The sequence below is a fragment of the Manihot esculenta genome, chromosome 6 (assembly GCF_001659605.2).
Source record: "Manihot esculenta cultivar AM560-2 chromosome 6, M.esculenta_v8, whole genome shotgun sequence".
Classification (NCBI taxonomy): domain Eukaryota; kingdom Viridiplantae; phylum Streptophyta; class Magnoliopsida; order Malpighiales; family Euphorbiaceae; genus Manihot; species Manihot esculenta.
The window spans coordinates 19790759-19807358 of record NC_035166.2 but is presented as its reverse complement, the minus strand read 5'-3'; the positions used below and the strand labels follow the sequence as shown (position 1 = coordinate 19807358).

General features: G+C 27.9%; 1 protein-coding gene across 12 annotated transcripts; it reads left to right on the top strand.

Moving 5' to 3' along the window:
• The first annotated feature begins 6499 nt into the window (after positions 1-6499).
• Positions 6500-16151, top strand: LOC110617268 (CDP-diacylglycerol--serine O-phosphatidyltransferase 1). Of its 12 annotated transcripts, XR_006350998.1 has the most exons (16): positions 6506-7079; positions 9145-9338; positions 10172-10237; positions 10323-10382; positions 10948-11038; positions 11538-11592; positions 11726-11805; positions 11933-12049; positions 12138-12222; positions 13435-13526; positions 13780-14033; positions 14149-14237; positions 14356-14498; positions 14909-14997; positions 15439-15528; positions 15621-16151. XR_006350998.1 is itself a non-coding variant. In XM_043957446.1 (13 exons), the coding sequence occupies exons 2-13, from the start codon at positions 9178-9180 to the stop codon at positions 14481-14483; spliced, it is 1278 nt and encodes a 425-aa protein (XP_043813381.1). In that variant the 5' UTR covers positions 6506-7079; positions 9145-9177; the 3' UTR covers positions 14484-14613. The 12 variants fall into 12 exon arrangements, 4 of the variants coding, with proteins under 4 accessions (XP_043813384.1, XP_043813381.1, XP_043813383.1 ...); XR_006351003.1 differs by lacking the exon at positions 14356-14498 and adding an exon at positions 15317-15372 and having other exon boundaries at positions 6500-7079; positions 15439-16151; XR_006351001.1 differs by lacking the exon at positions 15439-15528.
• The last annotated feature ends 449 nt before the right edge of the window (positions 16152-16600 follow it).

Genomic DNA, 16600 nt, shown 5'->3' with positions numbered 1-16600 from the left:
ATCAATATCAATAGATTAGGCTACAAATCACTAAAATTAAAAAAAATAAAGACAAATATAGGATTTTTTTTTGTCATTAAGAGAAAAAAAAAAGAATTTACCTTTACTTATTAATCCAATTAATTAATTAATTTTCTCTTTTTATTTTACATCATAAATATAGAGTAACTTTATAATAATAATAAATGGAGATAGGTTTAAATTATATGTATAGAAATATGCAGAAAATAATATTTAAATTTAATTTTTCAAATGAAATTTAAATGTTTAAAATATTTTTTTGGATAAGTTTTGATGATGTATTATGCTGAAATAGTTTTTAAAAACTATAATTACCCTCGTTTTTGCTTAGCTTTGTGTTGTAAGTTCTTTTCCTATATATATATATTTCAATAATTAAATTTTTTGGGATTAAAAAATATATTTTTTAACAACTTTCATTATGAGTAGAATAATTTTCTCTTTTGTCTAGATATTTAACAAAATGTACTAAACATTTTAAAAAATCAATAAAATATTTTTCATTTGATTGTGCACGTTAAAATAAATAGTATGATAATGTACGGAAGTAGTTGATTATTTTTTATAAGAGAAATTTATTATTTAATTTTTGAGTATTGTCATTATTAACAAGTTAGTGTCTGCATTTTTAAAAACTTATTAAAACGTTCATATATTTTATATTTATCAATAAAATAGTCCATTTATCTATTTTTTCTATTAAAAATATAGTAAATAATCAAATTACCTATTTTCTTCTTCTTTTTTTTTTTTTTTTCTAGACGCTTCCTCCTCTTTTTTTTTATTGTTCTGATTGTTTCTTTCTCTTCTTTTTCATCTTCATTTTCTTCTTCTTCTACATGCCTCCTCTTTTTTTTCTTTTTCATCTTTATCTTCACCGTCTTCTTCTTTCTCTTTTTGTTTTTCTTCTTCTGCTTCTTTGTCTTCGTGGGATAGAATGAAGAATGATTATTTCGTTAATGAAAAGAAAATATAAATATATTTTAATAGATTTAAAAAAAAAATAAAGGAAGTCTTCTTCTTCATTTTTTTCTTTCTTTTTTTTTATGCAGGAGGAAGAGTTATTTCGTTGACGAAAATAAAAGATAAGAATATTTTAATAGATTTAAAAAAAGATAATAAAGTCTTAATAGATTTTTAAAAATACAGGACTCACTTGTTAATAATACCAATACTCTGAAACTAAATAAAAAATTTTATTTGAGAGTAAAATTGGATTTTAAAAAATTTATCTCTCATTTTTTATTTATTTTTAACGAAAAACTAAAATGAAATGACTATTTCATTGACAAAGTAAAAATATAAAAATATTTTAATATATTTAAAAAAAATACAGAAACTAACTTATTAGTAATATCAATGATTAGAAATTAAATAATAAATCTCTCGTTATATAAATTAACAAAAATAAAAAAAAACCATTTCCAAAAAAAAAATTTCTTTTACAATGTTATACTGAAGGAGGGGATTGGGGAGTGTTAGAACTTTAAAACCTTTTTAAATTTGCTTTAATACATTTATCATCCCCCTAAAAATAATAGAATAAAATATTTAATAAAAAAATAATAACTATATTAATGAAAAATTATATTAAAATAATAATTTTTTTTTTGAAAAAAGTCAGAGGTTCAAAATAGGTTAAGCAACTTTTGAAAAATGAATTATTATATAATATCACAGTGATTGAAATAACAAATTAATAAAGATTGAACATATAAATCTACTATTATCAACTGATTTTTGAATAGTAATTTTTATGAAACATAACATCATGTTTGGATGAATAGAAAATAAAAGAGAAAATAATATTTAAAAAGAAAATAATTTTAATTGAAGGACGATAGGGATGAGAGAATATTGAAAGGACAATAAGTTTTATAATCCATTCATATTTTTTCTCCAAATTAAGGAAAAGTAAGACGAAGCTTTTTAAAATTTTAAATATATTCATATTTTTATTATGCTTTCTCTAAATTGAACTAAATTTAAATAAATTAAAAATTAAAATTTTCATATTTATAAATATATGGTCAAAATTTTTTATTATTTATATTTTATTTTTAATATTTTAAAATTTAATTAAAAATTAAAATAATAAAAATATAAAAGTTACATAGCGGAAGGAATAAAATTTAAATTATTTCAATTCACCATTTAAAAACTCTATAATAATAGTATCGCAGACTTAATCTGGTAGTAAGTGTATTTAAATAAATTTGAAAGATTTCAGGTTTTACTATTTCAATCTTTCGTTTCCATTTAAAAAAAAAACACACAAAAATCATTAAACATATTAGAATTAGGCATTATTAATAATTAAATGAAATATTTAAGGTCAATCCACAATTAAATATCAATTAAATTCATTTACAGCAATGTTTTTAATACTTTCCTTATTATTTAAGGAGATCCTAATATCCCAACATATGACTTCCTACTGGATTTTTTAAAATTTTATAAAAAAAATTAGAATAATAAATGATTTAGGATTTATTTATTTTAGATAAAATATTTTTTTTAAAAAATATTTTTTATATTTTTTAATATTTAAATACTCAAAAAAATTAGTTAATAGAAATATTTTCAAAATCAAATAAAAAATTAAGTTTTTGCAATTTGATAATTTTAATTTTGTTATCACTTTTATATATAAATTTATTAATATATTTTATTTTTAAATTAAAATTAAAAAAATAAAAAAAAAGTTATTTTCACAGGAAATATGTTATAAATTTAATTTATTTTCTAAAACTATGAAGTAGTAAGTTTCATTTATTTGTAGAAAAAAACTCACATTGAAAAAAAAAATAAATTAAGTTTTCATATTTTTATCAATTAAGTTCATATATTTTTTCTCAGGGACAAATGAATCATGTTCTAATAAAATATTTTTTAATTTTAAAAATTATTTACTAATTCTATGTATTTTTTAAAATTTTTATATTAATTAAAATAATAAAATTTTTAATATTATAAACTATAAAAAATAATATTTTATTATTAAAAAATAAATATTATATTAAATGAAAACTCATTTAACCTTTAACAAAAATATAGGTGTTTAATTGAAAAAAGAAATTGAATTAGATATATTTAATCTATAAATAAAAATATAAGAATTTTAATGAGACTTATTTTTAAATATTTTTTATAAAAAATATTTAATCAAAAAAATATCTTCCACTAATTTATTTTTTTAACTGTTCAAATGTTAGAAAATATAAAAATATATTTTTTTATAAAATAAACATAATTTTAATATATACATATTTTCTTAATATTTAGTTTAAAGGTATATGTTTTTAAAATTTTAATTTTTTTAATACCAGTAAGCCAACTAATTATGAATATTTTTATAATAATTATTAATTTATGTAATAATTGAGTTTTTAATTAATTTAAATCCATTATGAAACAGTAAAATTTTCCATTACAGTAAGTTATGATCAGTAATTTATTAATATTTTCTATATAAGCAAAAAGCAAAAATGAACATGATCATCATCTTTATGGAATAGAATCAAACAGTTGTTACAATTTCATTTTCTAAGGTCATAAATGGCAAAAAAATAATTTCTACATGAACTCTATTATGGGATTTTTTTTCCTTTTTTTTCAAAAAAAAAAAAAAATTTATGTACAAGGAAGAAAGAAGCTTTACCTAATTAGAGACACCAACCGAAAAAGACCAAAAGTGGAGCCCTTCCTTTCATAATTATTTATAGGTAAGGGTTTTAATGCAAAACAACTAAAACCTTCAATTCCCCAGCTGGATTATTCTTCCAACAAATTTAATTTTCATCATTTATTGCATTATTTATTTATGGAACTCACACTTATAATTATATTATATGTAATTTTTAATAAATATGTTTAATTTAAATAAATTAACATAATATTAAAAATTAAAAGTATAATAAATATTGAAATTTATTTATACTATTATTTAAAATAAATATAAAATATGTATTTAAAAATTTACTCATCAAAATAAATTTATTATTATTTTTATATATATTAAAGATATATAATTTATATTTTTGAAAATATGGGTATATTAGAAAATGAGAAAAAAAATTGTCTTTTTATAAAGTTTGATGAAGAACTGTATAAAAAATATTTTAATTTTAATTGGAATGATATAATAAAAAAAATGATAGAATTAATAGTTTGCAGGTTACGTGGATTGATGAGTTAGAAGATGAGATTGTTGGGTTGACCAAATTTGTCTTCACGTGTGTGTCTTTGTTTGGATTCTTTTTTTAATTTCCCTAATCTGGACCACTTGTTGTCACCAGTTAATTTTGGCAACTAAAAAACTTCAAATTTTAAAATTCTTTTTATTTAATTAAATTCTTTGATTTCTTAAAAAATTAAAATTCCTAATTTATTTATTGCTGATAAATAAATAAATAAATTTATTTTTTCTAATTCATTTAAATTAATTATTGAAAGTTTTAATTTAACAAGTGATTTTAAAATTAAAATTATTTATTGCTTATTTAATTCATATAATTTTAATTATATATATTATTTAATATTATAAAATATATAAATATTTTAATAAGTGATTTTAAAATTAAAATAAATTTAGAAAATATATATATAAAGAGAGAAAAAAAATGTGGGTATTAAGTCACTCTGAAACTCATATTCTCTTCTCTTCTGTCTGTCCCTCACACACAGACTATCCCTTTCGAATTGTCCCTTTTAAGCCCTTGATTTCGTAATGAAGAGTTCCAATGCGGACTCTCACAACTGTACTGCCACTCCATCTCCACCTCTCCGTTTTCCCCTTTATTCTCACACTTTGTTTTAAATGCCCTTCACTCAAAGAGCCCACCAAACCCATCTCATAACTTTTTTCTATTTGTATAAATTTGATATATATTCTTTTATTTCAACAAATTTAAAATAAATTTATGCAAAACTTTAATTTTGGAGGGTCATTGTTAATATATATATCAAATTTGTTAAGCATTGTTACTTAGTTAGGTCATAGACTCCATCGATTTGATTTAAAATCGAATCGCATCGAATAAATTAAAAATTAAAATTTTAGTATTTATAAAAATTAAATCTATTTTAATTAAGAACTAAATTAAATTGATTTGATCCGATTCAATTTAATTTAATCAATTTAATTTTTTAATAATTTTTTTATATTTTATTTTTAATATTTTAAAATTTAATTCAAATATTTAATCTTAATAGCATATAATTTCTCGATATTATTGAAAATAATATACGGTTATGACTAATAAACTAAATTCTATTTTTTTAATTTTTTTATTAAAATTAAATTAAAATAATTAAAATTTTTAAAATTAAAAATTAAATTGAATTGAAATAAAACTCCAACTGAATTTTTAAATTAATTTGATTCAATTAATTTTTTAATTTGAATTAAATACTGCTCGCGTTAGACTCTATGACTAAAAAATAAACCTCGTAAGATAAATTATCAACTAGTTTATAATTATTAAAATAATTTTTTACATTGAAATTTATTTAAAATTAATTAAATTATAAATTATGAATTTAAGATAAATATTAGTTTTTTACTATTAAATGTATTTTCGTATAAAATATATTGTACAGATTTTAAATATAAAACACTATCAAAATGTTAAATGGACTTATTCACTATGCTATTTATGATTAATATTTTATTTTAAATATAATAAAAATATTATTAACACTAAAATCTAAAAAAACGATATAAATCAAATAAAGGAAAAAAATGTCAAATCAATACATTACCTAGCGTTTCTTGTATGATATATTTAATTTGAAATAAAAATATTTTCAAATTAATAAATTTAAAATTATTGATCATTGTGAAAAATAATGATAATATTTATTTTAAGAAAAAGCAAATTAGCCTTGCCAATTATGAAAGGTATGCGAAGAGTACCATAGGAATTTAAAACAAAGAAAAATATTTTTATAGTGAAATTAATTATTTTTTTTCCTAGAGGTAGTGTTTAAAACTTTTATTTTACTCGGTTAAAAATATTTTATTCGATATTAAAATATTAAAATTTTAAATAATACTGATAATGAAAAATTAATAAATTAATAAAAATTATTTAATATTCACTCCGTTATATAATTTTTATTTATATTTTTATTAGAATTATTATCCATTTAAATAATAATTAATATATAATTTTATTTTATTTTTAAAATAATTTTTATTAATTATTAAAATATATCTTAATATTTAATATAATTTAATATTTTTTAAATTGATATAATTAAAAAAATTATATTTTTTAAGATGCGGAGAAGAGTAAAATTTATAAAAATTATTGGATAGAAAGAGTGTACTTTTTAAAATATAAAGATTGATTAATTAATTTTATCATGTATTAAAGAGTAATTTTCTCATAAAAATTCCCCATCCGCTCTCAAAGTTCGCACGGGGGAGAGAGAGAGAAGCAAATCTAAACACACCGTCAAATCTCTCTTTGACCGTCGTACACTCTCTCTCTTTCTCTCTCTCATCGTCATCGTGGTCCTCATCATCATCTTCTTTATTAACCTTTTCGCCGCTCTGCAACACCCTGAAATATTACCATTAAACCCTTCTCTCTCTCTCTGATTACGCATTTTTCTACTCTTATCAGATTCAGATTTCCCTTTTTCTCTGCAAACAAACACTTCCCTCTCACGCTTCTCTATATAAACATCCCCCTTTTCGACGCCTCTCTTTCCATTACTTCACTCTCCTCCTTTTTCCTCTGCTTTACTGGTTCGGATTGCTTTTTCTTTCTTTGATTTCGATTCTCACTTCTCTCTCGATCGGACCACCACTGTCGTCTTCTCCTCTCCCACCTCCAAATCCTACGGTTAGGACCCCCCTCCTCGTTGTCAGCCTATCGTTAAGTTACGTAACTGCTACATATAACGCCTTGCCTCTTCGAAGCAACCGTTCTTTATGTTACTTTTTTTTTTCTGTGAAAATAGATGACCGTAGGATATGTATAATTCTTATACACGTATGTATATGTGATACGTCCCGTTTCTGAATCAGCTGTAACATCTGCTATACTGTAAGTATTGTTTTCTGTTTTATTAATTTGTTTTTGATTTTCCCATTTTAGTTTTTTTATCCGAATTCTATTTGCTTCCAATTACTTAAAACCACTGTTTTGCTTTGCTGCTTCTCGTTTTTGTTTCTATTTGGGCGGTTTTCTTTTTCCTTTTATAGCCCGTTTTGTTGCATGCAATTGTTTAATTTTGGTTTCTTTTTTCAATTTGATTTCATTTTTGGATTCGCAGATGTTATTTTTGAATAACCTTGTGAGGTTGTAGGTTTTATAGTGGATATGAGTTCTAAAGCCTCGAAATTTTGTTGGGTTTTACTGGTTTTCATCATTGTTGCTGTTCGTTGTTCATTTCTGCATTAGTTTGTTATCACTGTTAGTTGTATTTCTTAGAAGCCTCTTTTTGATTTTTTTTTAACTGTAAAGGAGTCCCTAAGAGTTATTGTTTTCTATCAAGTTCTACAACGTTCAGTATTTGGGAGCAACATGATCAGAAAGGCAGCTAGCTCGTTTTCGTGTTTCTTTGTTTTCGCAGTAGTGCGGATATTTATTATTACTTCTATTTTTTACGTGTAATCTGCTTGTGTATAGTGGGTTTTATTTTATGTGTTATGTGGAAGGGTAACGTGTTGACTTAGAATTGAGATTTGAGTGGGGTGATTTCAAGTTTGATAAGCCATTACTCTTGTTTATTGGATGCCCAATTCTAAGTCTTTAATTGTACGCCTGCATTAAATACATGCTATCCTTGTAAGCTTGATGAGGTTTCAGTTCTTTGCGATTATGTTAGTAAACGATTTGGCTCAGTGTGTTGAATTATACATTGAAATTTAATTGGTCTCTAAATTTGTTGAAGCATATCTTGTAAATGTATTATTCTTGAAAGACAAGAAAAATACCAGTATTCATATTGAAAGCCGAAAAAATAGCATATCAACCAGCTGGAAAGTTGTTCTATAGCAAATCAACCTACAGCTTGGGGTTGCTTTATTTCCAGAAAATGTTTGGTAGTTGTGAAATGAGATGTCTTTCTGGTGAGAACTTATATGACAAGGTGGTAACATCATATACAACAACATAATTTGTGGGGACCATATAACTTTAAGTAGGATGAGGTGTTTGGTATTTTGGTTTACTACATTTATTGGAGTGTTCCTGATTCTTGTACCATATGTTCAGTATATTTTGCTCCTTGAATCAAATCATGGAGGTCACTTTTGGTAGTCCCATTGGTATTGAACTATTGATGTCACTGTGGGGTGGCATTGATAGCATTCCAAGGAACAAAGCCATCATACAGAACATAGGATGGGGCCTAGAGATAAAATTGGAGGTATAACCATGCAAGTAGTAGTTGTATGACTTTAACAATGGGATTTTATGGAGCCCATTTTTATTTAATTAACGGTTTGTTTTCTCTATGTATTGGTTCTATTTGTTGTGATGAAGGTGAACGTCAGCTATTGTTTAAGACTATGCTTTATGTTTGCTTCTGAAATTATGGTGTCTAGGAAATTTCAGACTGACGCTTACAAAATATTTTATTCAAGCAACGGTACTGTCAAACTTCTGTGAAAACAAAGCTATGCGAGTCCATTCGTTTCCTGAAATCTAATATATGGTGGATGAATGACTTTTGTTGAATTGAAGGTGCTGCGAGACTTGTTAAATTTATTTACTTTGTTTAGATGTTCCAAATTTTTGATGTGTAGTAGTTCCAATGCATAACATCGATCTTATGTAGTTTATGTGTGTTGCTTACTTTCTTTTGTGTGAGATTTGGAGAAACATACTAGGAAAAAATTAACTATTGTAAAAATTGCCTCTTTATGATTGCCCTTGTTCATCCAAAGAATAATATCTTTGACTAAGAAATGTTGTTTTCGATCCCTAATACTGTGCAGGATAGATCTTTGAAAAATCTATATTCTCATGGCATGTGAATCATATTCTTATTTCTTTTTTATTCTGTTACATAATTTCTTTATCTTTTAGGTGTCAAATAGAAAGTTTGGAAGTTCTTTTCACAAGATAGGACATAACTGGCTCTCACTATATTTATGGTTTTCAGTGAGCAAGTTGCAGTCTCTAGGCAAGGGAGACTATGGAGCCAAATGGTCACAGAAGAATGAGAAGAAAAGAGCATCTTGTTCACCAAAATGGTGATACGACTATGCCTAGTTTTGGTGATGTAGATCCATGGACTGCATGGGCGTACAAGCCTCGTACTATTTCTCTATTACTTATCGGTGCCTGCTTACTTATGTGAGTACCCTTGTCAGTAAGCAAGTTCTGTTGTTTGTCTCTTAATTGTTGTCAGATGACCATCTTTTCTACATACAATCAATTAAGACTTGCTATATTGGATGGCAAATTATGGATATTTGCTTTTTTAAATTTTTATTGCTCAGTTAGAATAATTTTTCTCCTTGTAATGATTTTCCTATGGAATATTTGGTCTTCATGAATGTTTTTATTAACCTCCAGTTATTTATTGGGGCACTTGATTATATTTTCTTTAAAGCAGTTATTAGACTAACTAATAAACTTTTCCCCTTATTAGAGAGAGGCCAATACATATAGTAATTTATCTAATTATAATTCTAGGGTTTTGTGTTTATCTGAGAGTGTATGTTTCTTATTATTATTTTTTTCTTTTAAAATTGTTTCCGCATGGTTTTGATTTTCTGTTATCTTTCTGTTTGGATGTAGCAGTTTTTAGTTTTCATATGATGGTGTCATTGTAGAATCTGAACGTAAAATTTTGTACTTACTCCTTTGTTATTACTAGCAAGGACAATATGCACCGCAAATGATGCCATATCGTCGACACAAAGCTCATAATCCTTGTATTAATGTTTTGTCTTCTTTCATTTGACATCAAGTGAACAAATATCTGATATCTGCTTGTAGATGCTCCAAATATTGTACACTGGCTTCTTGAAATGCTTTTACCTCCCTAATCTCAACTTGTGTGTGATCTTGCTTGATGTATTGAAAATTGTTAAAATGCTTGTTTGATGGTTGGATGTTGTCTGTATGGGGGATATAGTAGATACTAAAATTCTTTAATAAATTTTCATTAATTGTGTTTCCAGTTGGGCAAGTGGAGTCCTGGATCCTGAAAGCAGTGCTTCTGGTGACATGGTTACATCTGTCAAAAGGTTGGTTTGTGTGTGTAGTGGAAATCGTGTTTGATTTAGTGCCCTGTAAATTATGATCAATGCTTCTTTACACTGTTCCTTGTAGGGGTATATGGGCAATGATTGCAGTTTTTCTCACTTATTGCTTGCTACAGGCACCTTCAACGTAAGTTGCTGGAAGGATTTGTTTGTGTATTAATCTTTTGCAAATGGAGTCTTGAACTATTGAGCATATCTAAGATATATATATATATATTTTATAGCAGTATGATTTGAAAGCATTAAAATCTGGATTGGATAGTTGATTTGTGTCTGAGGGTGCGTGAAAATGACATGATATAAGGAATTACTAAAATAGATATGGGGCGCAAACCTCTGTCTATTTGTAATTTGTCAGCTTGGGCACTAAATAGTGCAGTGAAGCTTTCAATGCATGGTAGAATTCCTTTTTGAGCTAGTAGAGGGTGAGGGGTTAGACTGACTGCTCCTTCTTTATACCCACTGCAAACAGAAATACACATTTTGCAATATTGTGATTACTGATAATAGAGTTGAAGTCACCACAGTGTCTAGAGATTGAATAAGATGATTCAGATCACAAATATTATCGTCTTATAATTGTGTTGTGATGCACTGATATTTTTTTTTTTTATAGATTTTTTTTGATGATGTAAATGTAATTTCTGTCTAACTGTTTCGAGATTTTAACATATGTTCATGTTTTCTGATAGGGTTCTTATTAGGCCCCATCCGGCAATTTGGCGCTTAGTTCATGGAATGGCTGTAGTTTATCTTGTTGCCCTCACGTTTTTGCTTTTCCAGGTTGGGTTCTCCATTCCTCCACCCTTCCTTTTTCATGCCATGTCATTGTACTTGGATACTTTTCTTTGATATATCCAATTTCTGCCTCTATGCTAATAACCATTTTGCACGTTGTATTTTTTTTTTTTGCCTTCTTTCAAAATCTATCTGTTTATGAGCTTGTATTCACCTCTACCGCTTCAACCCACCCCACTGTTGCTTTACTTGTTTTTACCCCTTCCATTGAAAGGTCATTTTAACTGTCCATGTAATTCTTTAGGTTTCATATGCCATTTTTAGTGCTATAAGTTGAAAATTTACCACCCTTTTCAAGAGGACTTTAAGATGAAATTTCCAAATTTGGGAAATTTGCATAAAAATTGAGCAATGGGATATTATTATTCTCTTATGGATTACAATTTTGAGAACTGTTGAATGTTCTCTACTTCTCTTCTTCCTTCCCTTTTCTTTTTAGTGAGAAAAATTAGTGTTGATTATGGATTTAAGTTTCTCTTTTCAGAAGCGTGATGATGCTCGGCAGTTCATGAAGTTTCTCCACCCTGACCTTGGAGTTGGTAATGCTTTAAAATGTTACATTTTTTATTCGACAGTCTTCCAATTATCAAACTTCTCGTTCTTATGTGGGATTTGATGACTGCATAGTGCGTCTCCACCAGTCTTGGTCATTGTTTTTATATCTCCATGCAGAACTTCCTGAAAGATCATATGCTGCAGACTGTCGCATTTATACGCCTGGGAATCCTACAAGCAGGTTTAAGAATGTTTATGTATGAATTCTTCTTATCACATCATATTCCTCATTTTCATGTCTTCTTTTTAATACTCTTTTTTCCTGTTTGCTATTGTTATGATTTTTGGATGTTACAATATTTGATATGTTGATTCTTTTTTTAGGATACCCTTTTTGATGAGTTTGTTCTAGCTCATATATTTGGATGGTGGGGCAAGGCTATATTAATACGTAATCAGCCACTTCTTTGGGTATTATCTATTGGATTTGAGTTGCTGGAGGTCAGTTAAGTCGTCAATGCCTTTCATTGGTTCTTAGAGCATAAGCTCTCTATAAACACAAGCTAATTTAAGTTTCTGGTGTTTTCAGTTCACCTTCCGCCACATGCTGCCAAACTTCAACGAGTGCTGGTGGGACAGTATCGTTCTTGATATTTTGATATGCAATTGGTTTGGTTAGATTTCTTAAGCTTCTGCTGATGTAATTGCTTTTTGCAACTTTCAGGATGTAATCTTAGGTTGCATTTTTCATTTATTAACTAATTCTATATTAAGTAAAATATATGGAAGTTTCGACCTATGAGTATTAGAAGTTAACATCCTCCAGTAGGGCCTTTCCTAAAATGTTTTCAATTATAAGGCAATTCTAGTTTGGAGTGGGAATCAATCTGAACTCTGAAGCAAGTTAATCAGTAATTTTGGACCAATGATATTTTACTTACATTTACTTTATGCTCCCAAAGGCACCTGTAAAGCAATTCAGAAAATTGATGCAGTGTCATTGATTTGGCTAGGGAGAACTTTTTTCCCCTTTCTGAAATACCTTAGGAATTTTAAGTGAGATAAATCATGGTCTCTAAATCCAACACCTTAGCAGCCAGCCAACGATAAGCCTCTATGCTAGTCTCTTAGTTGTTACTACCATATGAGGAAGGAAGGGCAGTAGTAGGATGCACCATTCTTCACTTTAGCTATTATCTTTGATATGTTTAGACTTCAGTAAGCAACCTCACTTCAATTATGTGGTAGCCATGCTTAGGGAGTGGACCCTGCCATTTAAGAAGGTGTGGTTGTTCATGTGACATTAAGCTCAGATTTCTTAGTAACTTTAGCCAAGATGGTGTATGAAACTGATTCTAATCTATGAAATTGGAAGAAATTAATGTTCAATGATGGATGAAATTATCCTCAAAGTTGAGGGAGTAACAGTATATGAAAAACATTGAAGGTTTTATTGAATGACTAAAAGATGTTATTGCTAGAGTGGTAGCAATACGTAGTTACGCTCTTTAGTTTCTATCTTTTCTATATTTGCCTCCCTTATTCAAGAAAAGTTTCATCTTTCAATTAGGATTGCCTGGTTGGCTTGTTAATGATTCCTCAAACATCCATTCTGTTTTTTTAGGGTTTTGTTGCATTTGAGGAGATTACAGTTATCAAAATTGTATTCAAATAATAAACGCTTCTAATCATATTCTAAACTGAATAGTGAATATGGATCGGGGTGCCATTATTAATTTAAGCTGGTGTGAGTAGGCTTATTTTCAAATGCTAATTGTGCTACTAAAGTGAATATAATGATTTGTATATTAGATTTCTAAAATTGATTACCTATCAAATTTTATTCTTGCAGCTAAGTGTGAGAATTTCTCTGGTTTATTTGACAGGTATTTGGGCAGGAATGCTATCGGTTAGGTACTTTGATGGAAAAACATATGAGTGGGTTGGTATAAGTCGTCAACCAAATATCATGGGCAAGGCATGTTTTGAACTTCTAATATGATGTTTGCCTTGATCTTTCCTAAATGTTTTTGGATTTTATTTTTACCCAAACACCATCTGTACGCTCATGCTTCCAATCACTGGAAGTTTGATGCTTTTATTTTTAGTTTTGGGAAATAAAACCTTCACATTAAGTTCAGTGTTAGCCATGTTATGGAACTTCTGTCTAGGCTTCAGTGAAACGTTGGTGCATATTTTAAACTGCTGTATACTGCTTGCTCGTTGCTCAGGTCAAACGAACACTAGGTCAATTTACACCAGCACAGTGGGATAAAGATGAGTGGCATCCCTTGCTTGGTCCTTGGCGTTTTATACAAGTTCTCAGCCTCTGCATGGTGTTCCTGACAGTGGAACTTAACACATTCTTTCTTAAGTTTTGTCTTTGGGTTCCACCTCGAAACCCTATGATTGTGTATAGGTTGATCTTGTGGTGGCTAATTGCCATACCGACGATTCGTGAGTACAATTCATATCTCCAAGACCGGTACTCCCTCAAAATTTTGTTTAGCTGAACTGAATGTGCATTGATTGTTTTGATCATTGGTGGCTAAACTAATTTTGATGCTGCTGCTGCTCGTTTTACTTTGTCAAATTCTTAGGAAACCAGTGAAGAAGGTTGGAGCTTTTTGTTGGCTTTCGCTTGCCATATGCATCATTGAACTTCTCATTTGCATCAAGTTTGGACATGGTAAGCTACATTCTTCTGTCATCTTTACATCTTTATTATATATGTTTTTTCCCTTGGACTGCAATATTTTGCAAAATTATTCTGGTGTCCAATCATTTTTATGTTATTTTCCCACCAGGTCTATACCCTAATTCTATGCCTGTTTGGTTGGTTATCTTCTGGTCATCAATTGGGGTAGCCCTTCTAATATTTCTGATTGTTTGGTCATGGCAACTTCATAGAAGTCTGGGGAGAAAGATGCAGTGATTATGTTGTAACATGGTACACTATTCTTTGATTTCTTCATGAACTTGTGGGTATCCATCAATGTGTAAATACCCAATTCACAGAATTGTAAATACTTGGTCTCTTTGGTTAGTGGATCACAGTTTCATCATTAGAGAATTTTAAACTTTTTTCTTCATGGGTATTCGGAAATGCTTCTAACATGGACTCATGAGTTGCCAATTTGCTAGTTGTAATGTCCCGCAGTTAGCAAATCGGCAAATATACCCTACTTTGTCTTTAGCATTTGTCGTTATTTATCAACACTTCATTTTTCCATTTCTCAAAAAAAAAGAAAAAAAGGTCTTCCATTACATGATGATAATAAGAAATGTTAAATTTTTATTAGTTATGCGTGTAAAAATTTTCCTAGTGTTGACAAATGCGCACATGAATTTTGAATTCAGCGAAGAGCGAGCGAAGCAAGAGAACAAGGTTGTGTTAGTTGGAAACAGAGTGTTCAGAAGTTTACACGGAATGATGGAGATTATACGGGGTAACTCCATACTATTTAGATTATTGTGTTAAATTGATTAGATGAAATCAGGCGCATAAACTTAAGATTATTCCGTGTTAAATTGATTAGATGGAACCAGGTGCATAAAAGTAATTTCAAATATGAGTGAATAAATCTCTTTAATATAGGTGTTGTTGTCCTGCTGGAGATATTTCTCGCATATAATCCAATCAATTTTTAGGATATGCAGATTTTTTTTTTAAATTTATGGCATCCTTTAGAGAGATATCTATTATGGAATTAGATTTAAAAAGATATTTATTTCGGTTTTTTAATAATGTTGATTTTGAAAATATAGTGAATGGGGCTCTTGGTTGTACAATTAATTTCTCCTTATTTGGAAGGAGATACAAGGTAATGAAAACTCTCTACATATCCCTCTAACTCATTCTGATTTTTGGATTCTAATTAAAGACTTTCCTATTATAATGAGATGTTGGCTAAATTGGTTGGGGATTTTGAACTTGACGAGGAGGGTGCAGGCCGAATAAATGATGATGCTAAAAAAAGGTCAAGAAACACTAAACATAACGTTGTTACAGGTTTTCCTTCCTCTCAACAGAATGCCTCTAACAACACTCATGCGATTGTTAATTTGACAGGAAACAGTGAAGCGGCTCCTCCTGTCAAGAGTCGGGATAGTCGAAAGCAATGATCGTCCTGTGTTGGAACTATCGAGGACTCGACAATTCTCGGACAGTTAATGCATTGAAGGATTTAGTTACTAGTTACAAGTCAGACATTTTATTTTTGATGGAAACAAAAACTCTTAGTTATCGTATAGAATTTTTTCGTAATTTTTTACATTTTGATGGTTGCAATAGACAAGGATTGGGAGGTGGCCTTTTGTTAATGTGAAAGAGTCACGTGTCTATTTCTGGGGTTAGCTTTTCTTCGAATTTTATTGATTCGGTTGTTTTGGAAGGGTAATCTTCAATGGAGGTTTACTGGTTATTATGGATTTTTGGAATCGTAACGACGACGTTAGTTTTGAAAGCTTATTCGAGTTTTATTTCGTAAAAGCTCTTTTCCGTGATTTTGTTCGGGAGACTTTAATGATATATACTTAAGAGACGAGAAAGAAGGAGAACATATTTGCCAAATTATCTTATATGCAAGAGTTTGTTTTTAAATGATTGTAAATCTTTCTTAGACTCTAGAACTGATATTTGTGTTAAATGGATTCGTCACAATCCTACTATAACTACTAATACTTTGGTTTGAGAATCTATTATATATAATCGTATCTCTGTTTGGTATGATATCTCTCTTTATTTGATAAAATTTTATTAATACAATAAAAAAAATTAGGATTAAAAAAGTATCACTATGGATATTTAATTATTCTTATTCAATATATTTAGAAGTTACATTATATGATTCAATTTTATGTAATTAATGCTCATTTTTTGTTATTATCCACTTTCTTTAATTGAAAATATTAATTAAATACCTGAAAAGGTGAAGATTAATATAAAAAGTGTAAATTCAACCTAAGATTTCAGATCGAGAAATATATTTTAATTTTCTAAAGAATTTTAATTGTTAATTAAATAACTGAATGAATTCTAATTAATTTAAT

Excerpts from the sequence above, each read along its gene's own strand:
- LOC110617268 (XM_043957446.1), top strand. The coding sequence starts at position 9,178 with ATGGAGCCAAATGGTCACAGAAGAATGAGAAGAAAAGAGCATCTTGTT. Across the intron at positions 11,806-11,932 it reads GCAGGTTTAAGAATGTTTAT|GATACCCTTTTTGATGAGTT; the intron begins GTATGAATTCTT and ends TTCTTTTTTTAG. Across the intron at positions 12,223-13,434 it reads TTTGATATGCAATTGGTTTG|GTATTTGGGCAGGAATGCTA; the intron begins GTTAGATTTCTT and ends TTTATTTGACAG.